This window comes from Colletotrichum acutatum (assembly GCF_030867785.1).
Source record: "Colletotrichum acutatum strain CBS 112980 chromosome Unknown BDZ83scaffold_29, whole genome shotgun sequence".
In the NCBI taxonomy this organism is placed as follows: Eukaryota; Fungi; Ascomycota; class Sordariomycetes; order Glomerellales; family Glomerellaceae; genus Colletotrichum; species Colletotrichum acutatum.
In genome coordinates, this window is record NW_026849023.1 from 207643 (window position 1) to 226497 (window position 18855).

An 18855-nucleotide genomic window follows, 5' to 3' on the forward strand; every position below is an offset into this window, starting at 1 on the left:
CTTTGCATTGGGAGCTGTGTCTTGTGCGAATAAGACAGCTCTGCACCTGCATAGTGATGTTCTCCACAAAGTACGAATACACAGCAGTCATACGGTCCATCTATTCATTGAAACCAGTCGTCAAGAACGCTGTCGCCAATGTAAAAACTTCAATTGCCACGGAAACTCTTGTTGTGACAAGCAACTTCCCTACTCTCAACTGTTCTCAACTGGCCACCATCTACCCACAGACATCTACTTCGTACTCCGAGCAGGATTAGCTCCGTGTCACTGACAGCTTGTGGTTCATCCCATGACACGCAACACCGAACACCCGACGTCTCCTCTCCCCCTATGCTCTGCTGCGGACCCTGTCCCGGTAGCGCCTCCTCTCGCCGGAGCTCTGACATTGATAGTTGCGTCTCAGGCCAAGAACAGCTTCCATTTCGTTAATCCAATCGACCCTTCTCGACCCCATCAGAGCAAATCGGATGGCACCGTCACGAAGAGATTTTTGCCCTTCGAGCTTCCCCTTGCTGCCGTACCGTCTCTCGCAATATCCCACACATCTCGTCTCTGCCGGACATGTCTATGTGGGCCATGCTAGGCTCAACAAGAGAGGAGAAAAAGCAACGACCATCGGCGAAGACACTTGCAATGTTCCAGCTTTGGGCTTAGCAAGCTTGGGCCCTTAAGATGACCGCTATTACTGCCAGCGCTCTACTCCGTACTACTACTCATTTGTCTGGCCTCTCAGAAACCAATCGACAGGCCTGTCACCAACGGAGACTCAATAAAAAGTCTCGCCGTACAAACCCGCACTCATTAGGGGTCAGACTGTTGGAATCAGGTTTCTACTAATGAACGACAATCGATACAAAGAAGCAACAAGGACACAGAGTGACACGCCATTGCGAATACGTTGTGCTAGGTAGCCGTGGCCGCAGAGATGGATTTCGTCCCAATCTTTTCGCAAGCATCTACCATGCTAGCGACGGTTGGCCCATGAACTCATCGTGGACGCCGTCAGAATGCTTTCAACAATCAAAGCGTCACACGCTACCACTAAGGAATGGGTTCAACCAAACAGCTGCACTTTGACCACCTGCCATCCCATCCACTCGACCCAATGTCAGGTTGTCAACCCAACGTAGGCACCATCTCACTGCACGCTACCCATTTGGAGCAAGCGGCGTGTGCATCCTCGCCAGGGACAGGAACTGGAAGAGGAAACGTTCAAAGCTTCCCACATATGCTCTGAGCAATCACCACCACTGGCCGCCTACGCAAACCTGCGAGGAGAGCGGTGCTAACTCAATTCACCTGCCATCCTCAACCAAGTGCCTTAGTCGTATTCGCTGCTGCACCACTCGTCTATAATCACAATTACGACTCTACAAGCGTTTCAAGTCTGATGGACTTTCCAAAACGATTCGGTTAACAGCGAAGAGTTGCATCACCTCGCCATTTCGGACTCTTCCAAACCACCTCTGGTCTCTATTGGTGCACCAGTTCGCTCATCGACCCATTCATATCACACGCGGAACCCTCCATCGAGCTCGGCACCACATCAACCAATCCGGGAGTTCTACTTGACTTGGTTCCATGGCAGGCAGCCAGGAGCTTTGACCAAAATCGTTAGCATCAGCGAAATGCGAGCTGTCCGAAATCCCGGGTCTCTCAAGTGTCCGTCATCTTCTGATTGACTTTGGACCTAGACGATTAGACAGATCTCGAAACTATCTCGCGGGGCTTCTCTGTCTGGATGAGCACTTTTGCGTCGGGTTCCAGCATCCCAATTTACGGGACCATCACCATCCGCTGAGATGGCGACCTACGAAGAAACCTTGTCGAGCCTCTGAAGAATGCCCCGAATCAGTGGCTAGACAATGCGCTCGGACTTCACCAAAGAAACTTTGGAGTGGGCTAGTATGGATTGTCTCGCGTGTCACTGGTCATTCCAGCCCCAGTAACATACCATCGGCGATGGATGATCAGTCGCCCTTGCAGACTACAATTCGTGATTATTTACGAAAGCACGAACCAAGTACCGGTAGACACGGTTTCCTTAGCCATAGATTGCAAGCTTCCTCCCTTTTCACGCCCAAGCGGTAGCAAAGCTTCATGTCGGGCCGTCCAGAGTCTACGACGGGCTACATAGGGTCAGGCGAGCTGCATCGGAGTTCATGTAATAACGCGAGTTTGCATAGAATTTGCGCGAACAATGCCCAGCTGCCGAAGCTCCGAGAAAGCTATGATGAGATTTCAAAGCAATCCTTGAACGTGGCCACGCAGATACAGATACAAATGACATTGGGCTTGTTGACCCATACAGGGCAACAGTCAGTCGAACACTTGCTTCGAAGGAGAGACACCTTTGCCTTCGGGGATGTGACATAATGGTACACTTGAACCACTTGGTCTTCGTTGATGGACAGCCAACCATGGGGTTAATCGGGGACGATTGCGAAGCTCCTTAAGCTCCTTCGAGCTATATCCCTAGGACAAGGGCACATTGAGAGTTTCCTCGGGGACACCTGCATCCACGCGAGGCGGCAACCCGATTCTTGACCGACCGAAGAACGTTCATAGCCGACACCGTTGCCCCGTGCCAGCGGAGGCGTCGGTAGCGCACAGCTCTCATACTTCGTACCCAGAAATTGCAGCATTTCGAGATGTAATCTGACGGTCCGTTATCTCTCCCCGCCTCACCACGGAAACGGTAGATGAGGTCTGTATCAAGCTCGCACGCCGCTCCAGGTGCGGATGCCGAGCGCACCAACGATCGACGCCCGGTTCAAATCTCCTTCAGCCTTGAGGCTCCAGCCACCTTACTTTTCGAAGAACGGACGTCCGCCTCAGAACTTGGTAGTCGCCATCATCAACCTTTGACACCTACCAAGCCAATTATCCGCAGCCAGTGCTCTTCTAGGGGCTCTAGAGACCAACTTTGACACACATGCTTTCATCATCAATTCCTACGGATATCTCACTTGGCACCTAGCTCAGGCAAAAATGCATGTGCGGTGACATACCGAAAACTGTCAGCAAGGGGTCTCCATAGAACAGTCAGGACTTCTCGCCTTTGTAACAGAAACGACCCTATATGCCCTGGCCTGGTCGCACGCGAATACGCTATCTCGGGCTCCGTAGCAGGCTGTATGGATAGGTACGTACGAACAGACACCACGACATTCCTCATGGATCATGGTCTAGTCACGAGACACAGTCTGTCCGTCGACATCGAAGGTTGGTTTCCTGGTCCCTACCTAATCCACAGGAGTTACGAACTGGTCTGGGTCCTCCGAGACTGCCCTCAGCAGCCGGTTTTCCGGCTTTGCTCGGCATGTGGCAGAATATGAACCATTGATTGAGCTGCGACCTCTATTCCTCAATAGCTACTCCGTACGACCCTTTAAACCTTTTATCCTGCCTGCCTGTAGGCATCACGCAGGAGTCAACGCCTTTTTACGAATACATATCCCCCCTCGGACCGCGATGGATTTCTCAAGGGCCCGAATCCTGTAATGAAGACAAGTTGCATCCCCGTCGCATCCCCACATACGGGGCACCGGATGCGCCGACCGGCCTGCCTATTCCGGGTCCTTGAGGAGGGTGTCAGCCGGGTCTGCAGCACTATTGTGAAGCCAATGCCGGGATCACCGCCTAGGCGAATTTGGCTCGGCGGCTGCAAGGAGCAATCAGCGGCCCAGGAGCATGTCTAAAGCACCGAAAATTGCGGGTGCTTGAGCAGCTGAATGACCTCGAAAGGGCACAAGATTCGCGGTTGACGGCTTCGTTCTGGTTCAGCTACTGGGCACGGATTGTGGCACTAGCCAACAAACCGCGCAACCCCCCATCGCGTTGCTGATTGCTTGTCGTCAGAAAGCATATCGTCTCGAAACACAAACACGGCCTCTTGTCAGGTCTTATCATGTTTCTTCACCCGTGGCAAGTCAATCACCACTCGTTCGTTGAACGAGCCATGTTCCGGTGTACGGGGCTGAGACATTCTGATGCCATATCGCACAGACCAAAGGGGCAATGGAACACTGCTCGGATTTGTTTGCTAGAGGAGGCTACCACAGGCGTCGCTTGAGACTAGGGGCATTACGGTGATATCAGCGCTGCGCTGCACAACCGAGACATCGACGTCTGCATCCATCGAACCCCAATATTGACGAGTATCCCTACAGAGTGATATCGATCGGTCTGCAGCCTGTGAGGCTGGGGACGTGTCCTGTCAATGCCGTTGCAAACATCGCGACTTTGCTATCTCTGGGTCTGAGAGACACTCACACTAGCACATGCTTCTACTGCAAGCAGGCAGTTTGATTGCTTGTGTCTGCCAGTTGTTCAATATTCCCAGGGGTCCCCCCTCGAGATCTCGGATGGAAATTACAACTAGTCCCAAAAGCCCGTTCCATTCCTCGCCCGAGTTGCACACCAACCACACACTAACTTGGCGACGAACACCCTCCCACAGGGCCACAGGACAAGACTCAATAGGGAGAACCAAGAGAACAACAAAACCACTTTACGCGTTCCCCTCCACATCTCCACGCGACACGGCTCCCACAAGCCGACTAGGCGGCCCCCTTGGACGGACGCCGGACGGGGTCCTGCGCTGGAATTGGCAGATTTGCACTCTCGCATCTGCAAGCCACCACGCATCGCCTGGCTCCCCCACCGTAAGCCTGCACGTAAAACAAGATTTCGCGCGAACGGCGTGCCTAGTTGTTTGGGAAATACGGCCATAGGGCCGCCTGGGACGGGTGTAAAATGTATTGTCCAAGGCGGCCCATTGGCTACTCGGCCATGAACTCAGAACCACCCCCAGACCTAGCTCGAATCGCGTCAATCCCTCTTTGCGGCCTACAATCTCCTGCGTCTGGGGCCCTGGGGGAAAAGACTCCGCCCTAATTCTCCGATTGCGCGATACTCTGGATGGCCGGGTCTCGGCGAGTGAGATTCCCAGGCTTCCAGCTCGTTCCTTCGGCGTTGGCGGGCTGGTCCAAAGGTCAAAAGACGCATTTGCTCATACTGGGGAAATTGGGCGGAGTGACAGGACTCACAGGAGTGGATTGGAGCCCTTCTGGCTTATTAAGTCATTGTTCGATTTTCTGTGATCACCAGACCGGGGAACGACTCAGGAGCAAGCAAGGCGGGCGATTCGTATTCGACCAACGGAGTGCAAGTGGGTTTCTTGGGGGCTTCGAGCGAATCGAGCCTTGGAGGTCGCCTTTCAATTCGGCCGTTGGCGTTGCTGCTACACCCCCGGTAGATCGTGATGGGCAGGCTGCAGAGGCATCGATATTACCATGTCGAAGCCCAGCCCGCCGCCGCGAAAAAAGAGAACGTCGAACTCGAATCAGGCTATCATCTCCGTTCCCCCTTCTGAGTCGCCCTATACTAGGAATCCCGTTCCGAACAGCCACCCGCATGCGCGAGCAAGAGGCCTAAGGCAGCTGGACGGCCCCAAAAAGCAAGCGGTTCTTTGTTGATGCAAGGAGGCATGGCAAATGTAAGTGTTTTTCACTGCTTACTGCGTTTGTTTGTTGGTGGATTACGGATATTATCGATGCTATTGATAGCAGAGATATCACGAAGCGAGCGCCTAGCTGGTCACGTTGTCCCAACTCTATTCGTATATCCCTGGACCATCTGGCCCCTTGATTTCTTGACCGCCACGCAGAAGCCTCGTTTTCTATTCTTTGCCCTACGAATACACCGAATTATCAATAGACTTGTCATATTTTGGCATTGCGTTTCCACTTTGTTCATAACACGCGGAACTCACAGAGTCGCAATCGAACCCCGTGCAGCGACAGGGCGAGGCGAGATGACGGAATACCTATTCGGGGACCCTTGAGGGCGGATGCTACCGAGATTTGCGCATGAGGAAGCATCAGGGGGGCTGTCGACGATGCTTTCGGGGGTAATACTTTGCGGACCCCCCCCCCTCCCTTTCTGAGTCCTGACAGCTTCACCGCTGGTTGATGTTGACGATGTGAAATGATGGATATGTAAGTGTATGAAGAGTGTTTATGCTATCGGTATCATCAGATGGCGGACGTGGTACGGGGTACGAATATTCAGACGAAGCGTCTTATTATGGAAGTCCAATGTGAAGTTCTCGGTGGATGGGTATGCGAGATTCTGCCTTTTATTGACGTCCGGTCAAATCATCATATGGTGCCTGGGGCAGACGGGTGAAGCTTGGGCATGATAAGATCAACATGTTCGTGTTCGTCTTGATCTTGTCTTGTAACTTGGGAATCGGTGGCACAAAGTCAAGTATGTCAAGAACTACCAGTTGAGTTTAAGAGTAGAATGCTCAACTGGCATCGAAAGATATGATACACATGTCAAGGTTCGCCCAGCTATGGCTTGCGTATGTCCTCTTCGGACTTTGCTAGCTTCATGGTCGTCTTCGTCGCTGTTGATAAGTTGCATGTTGAGCGAAATACACTAGAGTTGCAACATATGGACGCTTTCAACTTCGGTCGTCAAACTCTCTTGAATACTTTCCTAGAACAAAATCTACTCAAATAATCTAACCTTCTTACGTTGCTTCTCTTGCTGCGATTCCAAGGTCCTAGGCTCAATGACATGCCTCACCCTAACACCATTCTTGTCCGTAACCGTAACCTCACTCCGTCCCTTCCATCCCTTCTCCTCAGCATCAACCAAGCTCGTCCCTTTCTCCCCATAGCCAGAGATCACCACCGCCTCCTCATGTGCCATACGAAGCACCGCAGGCCGTCCGTCATCATCTCGACAGATCGTCTTCCACACTTCCCTTGGATGACCCGGGTCACACACCTTGCCCGTCCCCGGCGCCCATCGCATCTGGCCCGGCATCCGATGCGCGCCCAGCACATCGCGCCGGTCCTCGCCCATCCAAATCGTCCGGAGACCAGGCGTGCTCTGCACATAACACACCTTGAACGGCAAAAGCCCAGAAAGACGACCGTAATCGCGGCCCTCGGCAATATCAACCAAACTCGTCGCCTTTTCAAGAAACGTCGTCCCACCCTCAGCCGTCGTCTTCGCCACAGCGTCCATGCCTCCCCCAGGTGACGCAAAGGAACCACTTCCGGCCTTGGGTGAGCCGTGTACCATTACCAGCGTGATCCCGCCGAGCATAGGCTCCTCCGCCGGCCAGACGGGCGACGACGCCGAGACGAGGGGCTCGCATGTGACCGTGTCCACGACGGCGACTTCCATCTCATACAACCATGTCGCCACCGTGTCCGAGGCCGTCTCGACTGAGATGCGAGAGACGGCGGCGTAGAAGCCGCGCTCGATGCCCAGAGCACGGGCGTCGCGGTTGTAGAGCATCGGCAGCGTGGCGCCGCTGTCGAGAAGGGTGCGGAAGTGGAGGGTTGGCGCGGCGGGATCGCGGGCCATGTGTGGGTGGCGCGAGGGACGGTTGCGGCGGAGGGCGGATGGCGGCTTTATACCTGCGCGAGAGGAAGATGATGGCGCGGGCGATTTGGGCTTTCTGGCATAACGGGGAGGGAAGCACGGTAGGTCCGAGTCTGAAGCGGCGTCGAGGTCGTCGTAGTCTTCGTTTTCGGCGACGACTGGCCAGTCTTTCAAGTTCACCATCGCCGCCTCCTCGTCGTTGTCGTTACACTCCTCGTGCTTCCTTTTCTTAGATACAGCCATGCTTCTCAGCAGCGGCTCCGCGCCGCAATACGCGAAGGACTTCATCCTGCGGAACGACATGGTGACGCTGTAGTGACCCATGTCGTACGTCGAGTCCGTTTCGGGGAGAAACGTGCTCTTGCGCGCGGAGAAGAAGGGCGAGGGACCGCCGCCGGCATTACGAGTCAGGGGCGGCTCGATCCAGAGCCATCCTTCGCCGTGGAGGCGGTTGTAGCGGGCCAGGCGAGCGGCGCGGTCGGCGGTGAAGGAGGCGTAGTTCGGCGCAGAGTCGACGAGGTGGCCGGCGTAGATGAGGGCCCAGTTGGCCGAGTAGGGGATGCGGGAGGCGCTGTAGAGGGAGATTGCGGCGGTGATGTTGGCGCGCTCGGGCGGGAAGGAGGAGTCTGGGAGGGAGTCTGTGAGAAATTTGACTCTGGAAGCGATGGCTTGGTCCTTGTGTGCTTGGAGCGAGTTGAGTGGTGTTGTTGTTGGGTCTTCGTCTAGGAGGGGGATTTGTGTGTTTTCTCCATGATGTTGTTGTTGGTGGGCTACGAGGGTATCGAGCCGGGCGCGGGCTTGTGTTAGTTCTTCGAGAATGGGGCCGGCGGCGTCTGGGCATGATGAGAGTGTAGACTCGTAGATTGCTTCCCATTGCTTGACGAGGCGGCGTGCGGCTTCTACGACGGTGAGATTCTTGCCTAGTGGTGCGCCAATGACGAGGGGCGGTGTTTGGGATGGTGCCTGAGAAGTTTGGGGGTTGTTGTTGATACTCTCGGCTTGCAATCGGCGACGCCATATAGCCTCGCGTTCTTGGGCCTCTAACTCTGTGCGGATTTGCTCGTCGAGCTCTCGTTCGTGAGCTTCGACTTCCAGACGACGGGCAGCTTCTTCTGGGCCGCACACATCAGTCTCTTCGTGGTTGGCATCTTCGACATGGGCTGAGTTAGACTCTGGCTGTGGTGGAAGCTGCAAGATGGGGTTAGAAAAGTCGCGTATGTGAGCATCCACGCCGTCGGAGAGAGAATCATCGGGACTCTGCTGACGAGACATTGTTCTTGCCGTGATGGGAAAGTTCCTATATCAGAAGGAAACGGGTCTTTGCTGCATTGGTTTACTTGCAGAAGTCTGCGAAAGCCTTTTCTACTTCTGAGACTGCCATTTGGAAGCCCGCTGCTCGGAGCAGATAAGAAAGACCTGAGGTCTCCTGCCTGCTCGATCCTCAGTATATGCGATCTGTCAATATCTGAATCTCTGGTCTCAAAACTCATTTCATAGTTGCCGGGGTTCGTAGCTTCGCGACAGGATCAGGTAGCCGCCTTTACGACAATCGCAAAACTACACAACAAAGAAACAAACCGTGTGCTCTGTCGCACATAGAAAACCCATTCTGGCGAGAGAGCACGACCGGAACAGGCAATGCAATATCGCGTTCCGTATGCATTGTTGAAACATCGACCGTCTATCCCTTTCCTCCCTCTGCAGGTTGCCTTTCTTTGTTGTCGCCGTTAGATGTCTTTGTGGCCGCATAGTAAGACCGCAATGCCCCCTTGTGATGCTCTCTTTGGGTTGGCTACAATGGGACAGAGCAAGTCATTCAGAGGATTCATCAGACTCTTTGAAATTCGTAAAATGGAAGTGTTTCGCAAGTCTGGGTGGAAACTTGAGTTCCCCTTCAATTTTCGGCTTTCTCAAACTTCTCCGTTCCTTTTGTCAGGTTTTGCTACCCAATCAATGTCTCTGTCTTGCGCAAAGTGACCATTCTTCTCAAACAACTACTTTCAGCGTCACAGCTCTTATTTACCTGGAGCTTGGACTTTTTCCTCTTCAGAATTGGCGTTCTAGTTTCCCCCTCATCCTGGGTTGTTCCCTTACCTTTACCGTTGCTGTTTTGACAAGTCTGACAATCGCGCACTGAGTGAGCACAAGCAACGGCGGCCAGGATGGCGCAAGCAAGGATGCGTGAGTGTGGCCCTATGCCAACATCGTGTTGTCCACAGTCTAACCGTACTGCAGCTGAACTGGCCGACATGGTCAGAAGGCAATATCACAGGTTCCCTTCCGATACGTGGGAAGCTACACGGCTCGCACTCGAAAATCCAGAGCCTCATCGCCTCTTCGAACACATTGAAACACTCATCTCCACACGGAAGATCAATGCGATTCTTCATAGCAATGCGGACTTCCGTGGACTCATGGCAAGCCTGTATGGTCAACGATACGAGTGGCTTCGAGATGCAGACCTCGGAGGCGCTCGCTGGGGTGTGACCCAAGAAGAGGGCGTCGAGGATCTCGCCGCGCAAGCCAAGGCAGCCGAAGAAAACAGTCCAGAATTAGAAGACCGGAAGAGAGATATCATGCTCAGGAAGATTGTCGAAGGCGGCGACGATCTGGATAGGTGGGCCAAGGTCTTAGGCTTTGAGGGCGCCAGCTTCTCCCGGGCCGAGGTCGAAGCGGTTGCAGCAAAGATGAGGACCGAGTCTGGCTTGGTGGAAGGCGAGGGCCGTCCCGCTTATGGCGTAGGAGAAGAAAGAGAGAGCATCGGCGGCCCGGATCATACCGGGTGTCTGGACGGACCTGAAGGCACCTACGGCCCTTCAACGTACGCAGGTCAGTCGAGCCTCCTTGTCGATGAAGAGCCGGTTCAACCTGAGACTGTACCGCGAGCCCCTGCCGAGGGAGGAGAGGCACCCAGAAACCCCTTTACGACGGAGTGGCGCGCTCGCGAAAACCCCGGCAACTGGAAGTGGCCGCAAACCTTTGACTCCTATTACAGCAGCAACCAATTCATCAGGAGGTCAAAGAAGTACAAGCACCCTGAACGGAACTCTCCACCAGACGACGAAGATGATGAAGAGGAAGACGAGGAGGAAGATAGCGAGAGTGACTCGGCTCAGGAATGGGAGGGAGACAATGCTGAGGGTGAACGGATGCCCCCAAGTGCGTTAGCTGCCTGGGCCACGACTATTCGGACTCGGAAAAAGTCTAAATCAAAGACAGTAACATCTACTCGAGGCGAGGGTTCTCGAAGTAGACAGAAAGATAATGGCCGAAAAGGGTCACGGTTACGTGTAAGTCAGATAGACCAAAGGAGTTGCCCTCGAGAATGAAGCTGACGCAGAGAGATCAGCCACCAAAGACGAGCCGTCCGACTACCACCGAACGAATGCCTGGAGGCAGTGAAGACGGACGAGCTTCCGTTCGCTTCTCAGGAGTTACAGAATCGTCTCCAAAGCCTCAAGGTCCTGTGATACCTCCTGTCATTCTCGACACCAGGAGAACCCCTCCGCGTGATGAAACGACTGCCCCCTATATCACCATCACCGACGCATCATCATCCACCCAGCATCAGATACCCGCACGCCAATCTGGACGCAACAGTCGCCTCGTGAGAAACTCTGCTCTCGCACCTTCGTCGACACAACCACCTCGCATCTTCACGCCCGCTCGAGAAATCTATGTTTCCGAATCATCATCGCCCAGCACCGCATCAGAGGCCTCCGACGTCGATATGGTCGACCCAGAACCCGAAGATGCCGATGCTGTTGCTGCCACTGCCACCGGCAACGACGCGGAGACCTCTGAATACCTCCGCAGCCAACCCTACGACAGCCGGTGGCTCATCAACTGGTTCAAGCAAGACCCCGCCACAACGGAAGAGGACCTGCGCATGATCGACTACAAGGGCTGGCGCGTCTCCGCGCCCAAAGTCCAGCTCGCCCGCATCAAAAATTTTCTTGCGGACGAGGACATTGACCGCACTCCCGACTGGGAGCGCAATTTTGCCGAGATTTACGAGTTCCTGGAGCACTGCATCCGCATGGACGGCGTCACCAAAAAGGACTGGTACGTCGACGTCCGCGAGGCGATTGCCATGCTGCGCACCCACGCGCTGTTCGAAGAGCACCACTACGGCAAAAAGAAGCTCGTGGTCGATTTTCCTAAAATCAGCACCGTCAGCACGCGACTGCCGCCCTTACTCGACGGGCGCGACATCGTCGTCGAGAAGAGGGCCAGGGATCCCGTGCGGCCTCGTTACCTCTTGCACCGCGTGCCCGAGTCCATCCAGGACGTCGACTACCAGATCCCCGGACCGCTTCTGCGGATGGCCTTTCTCAAGTGGTTCCGCGAGGACGGGAACCTCGTGTGGTCCACGGACCCGAACAGCGACGAGACGCTCGGCTCGGGAGAGCGCGGAAAGAGATTCGGGTACGAGCCAGACTTCAACATGGCGCTCACGGAAGACGAGTGGTTCAACAAGTGCATGACGGGTGGGCCCGAGACGACGTCGGCCGAGCTCCACGGCGAGGCCAACTTTTACCTCCTCATGGACGAGTACGTCGGCGGCGAGGTCAACACGTACGAACACGAGGGTAAGACGCGCAAGTTGCAGAAATTCTACCCCGAGGGCGAGACGCAGCAGCGCTTCGCCCGTTTTCGAGGCGCGAAGCGCGCGGCGCTGCAACAGTGTCTCTCGCATTTCAACAGCGAGGAGAATGTCGCGCTCGGGAGTCCCTTTCGGAAACTGGTGCTGCCGCTGACCAAGAGAGAGAAGGCGTCTGCGCTGGCTGATGCGAAGCGGGATATCATGTACAAGCCTCACTCGGTCAAGGCGCCGCCGCCGGGGACGAAGCTTGACCCGCTTGGTATCACGTACTGGCATAATCAGATGCAGGCTGCCCATCGCGAGCGCGCGTATACATTGTGGAAGAAGACGGTGCGTACCCACGAGAAGATGCTGGAGGATATGGGGATCGACAAGGACTCGGTGAGGCTCCCCGAGCAGTTGTACGGCCCCGTGACGCCCTGGAACTTTATGAGGAAGAGCGAGAGGAGGGTGCTCATTGACTTTCATCACCTGCGCACCCTCCGCGAGAAGCTCACGAGTGCGTACAAGAAAGATCCGCGGGAGATGCTCGAGGGTGTGATCAAGAACATCGAGTACGGGCTCCAGGGGGCGCCCTCGTGGGACATGGAGGAGGTTCTGGCCGTCCACCGGGAGAAGAACGGCGGACACTGCCGCCCCCTCAAACGTTGGGAGGTGGATTGGCTAAAGTTTGTCTGCGGGCCCTCCACAACGGTTGTGGCCCAGCAGTCGGTGCTCCCGAAGCTGGGGCGCGATTTTGACGTGTTTGTCGCGCGGATGCAGACGTTGCTGGACGAGCCGAGCCAGGAGTGTCTCTTTGCGGCGCAGGATCGCAAGAAGACGCTGCAGCAGGTTGCCGGGGCTCTCAACGCCGGAATTCGAACGGGCGACTATTTCTTCACAGATGATTTGGTGAATAAGTATAGTAAGGTGCTGGCCGAATATGGAAGACTCACGTAAGCCCCCCCTCCCCTTGTGATGGAGGTGTAAAAAGACATGATACTAACAAAACGAAACCTCTCAGCTACGAACGCTCAGAAACTGGCGAGGTCTCAATCAGCCGACCCAAAAACGACTGGCACCCAGAACACCGCATGAACTGGGAAATAGGCACCGACTGGGCCCGAGAAACGGACTACAACAAGACCTTGTACCACCGCCTCAACGTTCCAAACCCATTCGTCACGTGGGAATGGCCCTCGGCTTTCGCAAAGGTGGACGAGATCAACCTGACGCGCACGCTGACAAAGGAGCTCCTCTGGACCCTCGGCTACCGCCTCGGCGTCGAGCTCGCTAGGTGTGCCGTGAACCTCCCAATCATAAATCAGCGCCTCAACCACGGCAACGACTGGGAGTACCGCAAGACGCAGCTGCAGGATATCCTGGGCATGTGGGGCAGCAGCTTCTCGCGAGACCGGCCCGGCGAGGAGGACACGGTCACGCCGCGGGTGTCGTACAAGAGCGTCGTAAAGGCAGGCGAGCCGCAGACGTGGACGGAGGAGATGACAGAGGACGAAGCGCGCGAGGTCGTGCGCAAAGGCATCATAGACGAGCTCTCGCGCGGCCACGGGACGCTATGGCCGAGTAGGCCGCGGTGGTTTCTCCGGCGCAAGGATAACAAGCGCTTCATGACGCTGCACCGCGAGCGGATCTGGGACTGGGCGTCTCCGGGGGTGTGCGGGAAGAAGAAGCGGCAGTTCTTTTCGATGAACCGGTGGCCGGTGCACCTGCAGAGCAGAGAGCGGCAGGAAGAGATCAGGCGGAGCGTGACGGACGAAGGGGTGCGGAAGCAGGCCGAGGCCGATAGGCTGCGGACGAAGATGGCGAGGCTCGCGGAGAGCGTGAGGCCCACTGCGGACGAGATTCGGCAGGCGCAGATGGCGCAGATGCTTTCTGTGCCGTATCACGTTGGCGACGACCGGAGGACTGAGTTTTTCCCTGGTGTGACGGAGTACTGGGGCGGCGATACCGAGTCGCAGAGGCGGGATCTTGAGAGGCGTGTGGAGGCGATGATCAATGGTGAGTCCTCCAAATTGCGCCCACACTCATTACCGACACAAAAGTATGATCTGATTTACTAATTGCCTTGTGTTACAGAAGAGCTATTCCCCAACGACGGCATTGCGCCTCGTGGAACGGGATGGGTCAGTCGTGAGACAGTTCAGACGCCCAGCACTGAAACCCCTGAAGTGATAGAAATTGATCCGGACTTGGTGCCGAGAAGCGTTCCGGCGCGGGCCCCCTCGGGGCGAAGGACGTCGGCAGCGGGTGGGGCGAGTGCGGAGGAACTTCTGCCGGCGCCGGTGACGGGCCGGCAGTCGCTGTTCCCGCCACAGCATCCACCGCGGCGGAGACGAGTGCGATTCAACGTCGCGGCTCAGGAGGATAGCGATACTGAGAAGCAGGCTTCGTTGGTTGTTGGTTGGGTGTAGGATTTGAGGGTTTCTCGTTCGTTTCTTTGCTCGAGGCGTTTGGATGAGAGTTGGTTACGTGTGCTATGTACTTTTAGATCCAAGTTATCATGAGCATATCCCATCGTACTTGATTGAAAGGTGCACATCTCAACTGTGCGCTATATGACTGGGTGTCGTCAGTGAAAATTAGGCATCTAGCGAGTGTGAGCATGATGCATTGTGTATGCAGCGTTCAGATCTCTTAAAAGAGCCAGACCATCGTGAGTTTTCCTCTGCGTATGGCTTACACTGTCTGGTTCAAATACTGATGTTTTACCGTATATATGGGAGACGAGAAACCGAGGCTGAGTAAGTACGTAGCTGTGCATTGAGAGACTGGCTGAGGAAGTATCGGCCCAAAAGGTACAGTGACCGTCAAAATCTCAAGCGCTGTCCCGCAGACTGTCAACGTTCTTTTTGTCTCCTCGGAGTCTTCGAAACGCTCAGTTGACGGTGGTGCCTCCACCAAATCAACACTAGGACCTCTCCAAAATTTGTCGATTGCTCTGCAAAATGGCGCTTCAACATGATATCACTCGGCCGAGGGGACGTTGTCTGGAAGGTATCGTAAAATTCATGCCCGTACTTATTTTTTTGAAAAACCCGTCGGCTGCATTCAATGTTTGATCTTTATTTTCAGATCCGGAGCTAGTTTGCCCTTAGCCTTAATGTCATGCCCTGGCCAACCAACGATGCAGTGTAACACACGCAACTCCATGAAGAAATCCCGAAGCCGACACTTGTTCTTCTCATCTCCTCGCCGCCGAGGTTCTCCCCATCATTCACACATCCTCTAGTACTTCTTGCCCTCACGCAGGGTGTCCGCGTACTCCTCGAGAGGCGATCTGATGAGCTTGGTCTCCTTCCACAGGTTGGGGGTAAGGAAGCCGTAGGTGTTGGAGACGGCGGTGAAGGTGGCCTTGAGGGTGTTCTCGAGGGTCTTGGTGGAACCGGCGGAGGAGGTGTAGGCGTCCTCGACACCAGCGAGCTGGAGGAGACGCTTGACGGCGGGGGAGGCGACAAGGCCGGTACCACGGGGGGCGGGAATGAGCTGTGGAATTCCATCTAGTCAGTTTTCCTCTTCTTCATCTTATGCGCAGAATCGAGTTCGGGATGTACATACACGGACGGTGACGGAACCGCACTTTCCAGACTCCTTGGTGGGCAGGGAGTGGGGGGCACCGAGGTTGGTTCCCCAGTAACCACGACGGACGGGGATGACGCTAAGCTTGGCGATGATGATGGCAGCGCGAATAGCGGTAGCGACTTCCTTGGAGGTCTTGATTCCGAGACCGACGTGTCCCTCAGAGTCACCGATGAGGACGATGGCCTTGAAACGGGTGCGCTGACCGGCACGGGTCTGCTTCTGGACGGGCTTGATCTGCAATTGGGGAAAAGAAACCACGAATTAGCATTTCCCTCCCTCTCCAAAAAAACAGATTGATATCCCAAGCGACTCCCGAGAACCCAAATCTTCATCTGCATTGGCGATTGTTGCGTCGTCGTCTGCGAAAATCGATTTCGGTTCCCGGTCGAATTGGAATGTTGTGTGTGCGCACCTTCATGACCTCATCCTTGAGCTTGGGCAGGAAGAAGTCGACAATCTGGTACTCCTTGATGGGCAGGGAGTGAAGGTAGATCTCCTCCATGGAGCTGATCTTGCCGGCCTTCACGAGACGACCGAGCTTGGTGACGGGCTGCCACTCCTTCTCCTCGCTCTTGCCGCCGCGACGTCCGCGACCACGGCCACGTCCACGGCCACGGTCACCGCCACGAGCTCCGAAACCACCACCTCCACGGGCGGGGGCGCTTGCACCACGGTCAGCCATTTTGTGTCGTCGGGTAAGGTGTGTTGAGCGCGCGAGTGAAAGAGACTGCTGCTGCGGTTAGTCCGGTTGCGTGGTGTTTCGAAGGGGGAGGAAGTTATTTCGCGATTCGGGTACAACTTTTTTTTGCGGGGGTCTGTGGTGGCTGTCAGGGCCGGCTGAATATTTTGCGATTGTGCTCAAGGCGGGCTCATTGGACGGGTTTGGCGAGCCCTAAGAGGGTGGCCTGAGCTTCGAGGCAGGAATCCAAGGTGAAGGGTGGGGTCCTCCACCTTGGTGTTTGCTCACCGAGCCACACCGAGTTGGAGCACAGTGTGTCACGCATGCAAGTTCACTGCGTTTGGGTGATCTCGCACTTCAATTGGGTAGAATGTTCTCGACCATCAAATAGGAGAGAAAATGCAGCTTCGTCAGTTATGAATATACCCATTGTACCGGGACGTATCGACACTGATTCTCTTTCCTCACTTAGATGCGCACTGCAAGGCATTCAAACGCAAGTTGTCCATAATCGTGATCCATTACCGTGGCCTGCTATGTACACCAGCCACCTGCGTCCCTCCCCTAAACGACCAAAAGGCTGACGAACCTCTCCCATGCGCAATGCAAACTCCAAAGCTGTGATGTGCCGGATATCGTACATGAAAACCAGAGAAAACCAGAAGTGGGGTAGTGAGGGTATCGCAACTAGAAGCAACTCGACACTGCACTCTCTCGCTTCATCTCTTACTCGTTCTTCCTGATGAGTGAGTCAGAAGGCTTGACCCGCTGTGCCCATTCACTGAAAAACATGTCAGTTTACTAAAAGTCTGGTATTGAGTGAGCATATATCAAACTTACGTCCAGCTTCCATCGTAGACTCTGCGCGTCTCAGGGGATCCCCATCCAGCCTCTTCGAGAGCAGTCTCAATGACACAGGCAGTTACGCCGGTGCCGCAGCTTGATACGATGGGTTTCTCAGGGTTGACACCCTTCTCCTGGAAGATCTGCTTGAGCTTCTCCGCGGGATAGAACGTCTTGGTGTCGGGGTCCAAGACGGCGGTCATCGGGATGTTAATAGAGCCGGGCATGTGGCCAGACGACAGACCAGGTCTCGGTTCCGGGTCGGTGCCCGCAAAACGGCCGGGGGACCGCGCATCAAGGATCTGTACACCCTCCGCGCCCTCCTTGTTGTGGTCCAGCGCAATCTCGCGCACCTCCTCGAACTCGGCGACCTTACCCTCATCCAACTTGGGGATGGGGTAGGTACAGCACTCGACGTTATAGAGCTCGCCAGACTCGGTAGGAAGACCCTGCTCGACCCAGAGCTTGAAGTTGTTCAGGACGTGGACCTTTGGGTGGCCAAAGATCTTGAGGGTCCAGCCGACGCGCGGGGCGCTGAAGATACCCAACTCCTTGGTGTCGTAGACGACGACGGTGTCCTCCTTGCGGATGCCCAGCTCGCTCATGGCCGCTGCAAAGTCCTTGGCGGAAGGCAGCATATGGGGGTACTCGCTACGGCGGTCAATGACCTTGTCGAGGTCGAAGAAACGGGCCTTGGGAATCCGCTGTTGACGATAGACCTCAATGCCGGTGCGGCCATCGTTGGGAAGGAACCATGAGGCGCAAAGGGGAATGGTGCGCGGTTCGGGGCTGATCTTGGAGGGAGGGTTCTTCTTGAGGGCCTCGTCGAGCTCCTTGGGGGTGACGAGGTAGGAGGAAAAGGAGCGGCGCGCAGCAAAGGCGGCGGTGGCCTGGAAAGAGCGCGCAGTGAATTGCGACAGCTTTGTGCCGCGCGCGGGTCGTAGGATAGCGATAGTAACCATTTTGACTGTGTCTGGATCAACTGGTTCTGGTATGGGCGAGTGATGTCAGATCAGGTTGGGAGGAATTGCCGGGTCGCAAGGAGCGGTGTCGGTCGATATCAGTCGGTGACGACGGCAAAGGGCGGGAGCCCGGAACGCTGGGCCCTTTACCTTTCGGAAGGGTTAGAGGGAAAGAGGAAAATCACCACAAATACTTGAGCCGCAGAGGCATTGCATGTGGTGGTTCTCAGTGCGGGGTTGGAGGTAAGGTAATTGGAAGGTAATGTGGAAGAGGGGAAAGCTCTAAATGAGGCTTGCCGTCACTACCGTTTTTTCCCTTTGGCTGATGGTTGTTTGTCCTGGACGCCGCGGTCGGTGGTCACTGGTGGTGGTGGACTGGTGGTGGTGTCGGACGGGATTTTTTGGAGAAGGAGCAATGTAGGTAGCCAGGCCTCAAGGATTGGATGGAATGGGGATGGGGTACCCTCTACCTCGGAGCGATTGTCAGAGTCGCAGGAATTCGGGGGGCGTCCACTGGTTCCCAGTCAGTGATAAGCGGGAGGAGACAGAGGAGGTCGGGGTCCGGCCGGTCACCAGTGACTCCGTTTAAGTGGAGCATCGCGACAAACCGCCTGGGAAAACGAAGCAAAAAAAGACAAGGTGCGGTGGCCGACTGGTTGTACGTACTCCGTGAGTGGGAACGGTTGGCGCGAATGCGGGGAGCTTTGGCCATGTCGCCATCTGGTTTTGACATGATTGACTGGCTGCAGGGCCCTGTTGCCCCGCAGATTTTACAA

The 18855-nt window shown here is 55.4% G+C and overlaps 7 protein-coding genes across 7 annotated transcripts; 3 read left to right on the forward strand and 4 right to left on the reverse strand.

Moving 5' to 3' along the window:
• The first annotated feature begins 4037 nt into the window (after positions 1-4037).
• On the forward strand, positions 4038-4833 carry BDZ83DRAFT_237562 (uncharacterized protein). Its single transcript, XM_060501853.1, has one exon. The coding sequence runs from the start codon at positions 4287-4289 to the stop codon at positions 4737-4739; it is 453 nt and encodes a 150-aa protein (XP_060366882.1). The 5' UTR covers positions 4038-4286; the 3' UTR covers positions 4740-4833.
• Positions 4834-6522: 1689 nt separating this feature from the next.
• BDZ83DRAFT_573671 (uncharacterized protein) lies at positions 6523-6882 on the reverse strand (the record flags this gene model as incomplete). Its single annotated transcript, XM_060504636.1, has 1 exon — positions 6523-6882. One exon carries the CDS (start codon positions 6880-6882, stop codon positions 6523-6525), a length of 360 nt encoding a protein of 119 aa, XP_060366883.1.
• Positions 6883-7257: 375 nt separating this feature from the next.
• BDZ83DRAFT_549205 (uncharacterized protein) lies at positions 7258-8592 on the reverse strand (the record flags this gene model as incomplete). Its single annotated transcript, XM_060503474.1, has 2 exons — positions 7258-7445; positions 7497-8592. Coding segments are annotated over 2 exons (1284 nt in total), but the record flags the coding sequence as incomplete, so codon positions are not given.
• A 1013-nt stretch (positions 8593-9605) lies between these two features.
• Positions 9606-10739, forward strand: BDZ83DRAFT_573648 (uncharacterized protein; the record flags this gene model as incomplete). The annotated part of the gene is made up of 1 exon (XM_060504634.1): positions 9606-10739. One exon carries the CDS (start codon positions 9606-9608, stop codon positions 10737-10739), a length of 1134 nt encoding a protein of 377 aa, XP_060366885.1.
• A 56-nt stretch (positions 10740-10795) lies between these two features.
• On the forward strand, positions 10796-14427 carry BDZ83DRAFT_573852 (uncharacterized protein; the record flags this gene model as incomplete). Its single annotated transcript, XM_060504656.1, has 3 exons — positions 10796-12951; positions 13020-14014; positions 14093-14427. The coding sequence occupies 3 exons, from the start codon at positions 10796-10798 to the stop codon at positions 14425-14427; spliced, it is 3486 nt and encodes a 1161-aa protein (XP_060366886.1).
• A 582-nt stretch (positions 14428-15009) lies between these two features.
• BDZ83DRAFT_237526 (40S ribosomal protein S2) lies at positions 15010-16428 on the reverse strand. The gene is made up of 4 exons (XM_060501852.1): positions 16395-16428; positions 16008-16322; positions 15572-15829; positions 15010-15499 (listed from the first exon to the last, which is right to left on the reverse strand). Exons 2-4 carry the CDS (start codon positions 16275-16277, stop codon positions 15242-15244), a joined length of 786 nt encoding a protein of 261 aa, XP_060366887.1. The 5' UTR covers positions 16278-16322; positions 16395-16428; the 3' UTR covers positions 15010-15241.
• Positions 16429-17000: 572 nt separating this feature from the next.
• On the reverse strand, positions 17001-18079 carry BDZ83DRAFT_750553 (rhodanese-like domain-containing protein; the record flags this gene model as incomplete). The annotated part of the gene is made up of 2 exons (XM_060513930.1): positions 17001-17055; positions 17115-18079. 2 exons carry the CDS (start codon positions 18077-18079, stop codon positions 17001-17003), a joined length of 1020 nt encoding a protein of 339 aa, XP_060366888.1.
• Positions 18080-18855: the final 776 nt, after the last annotated feature.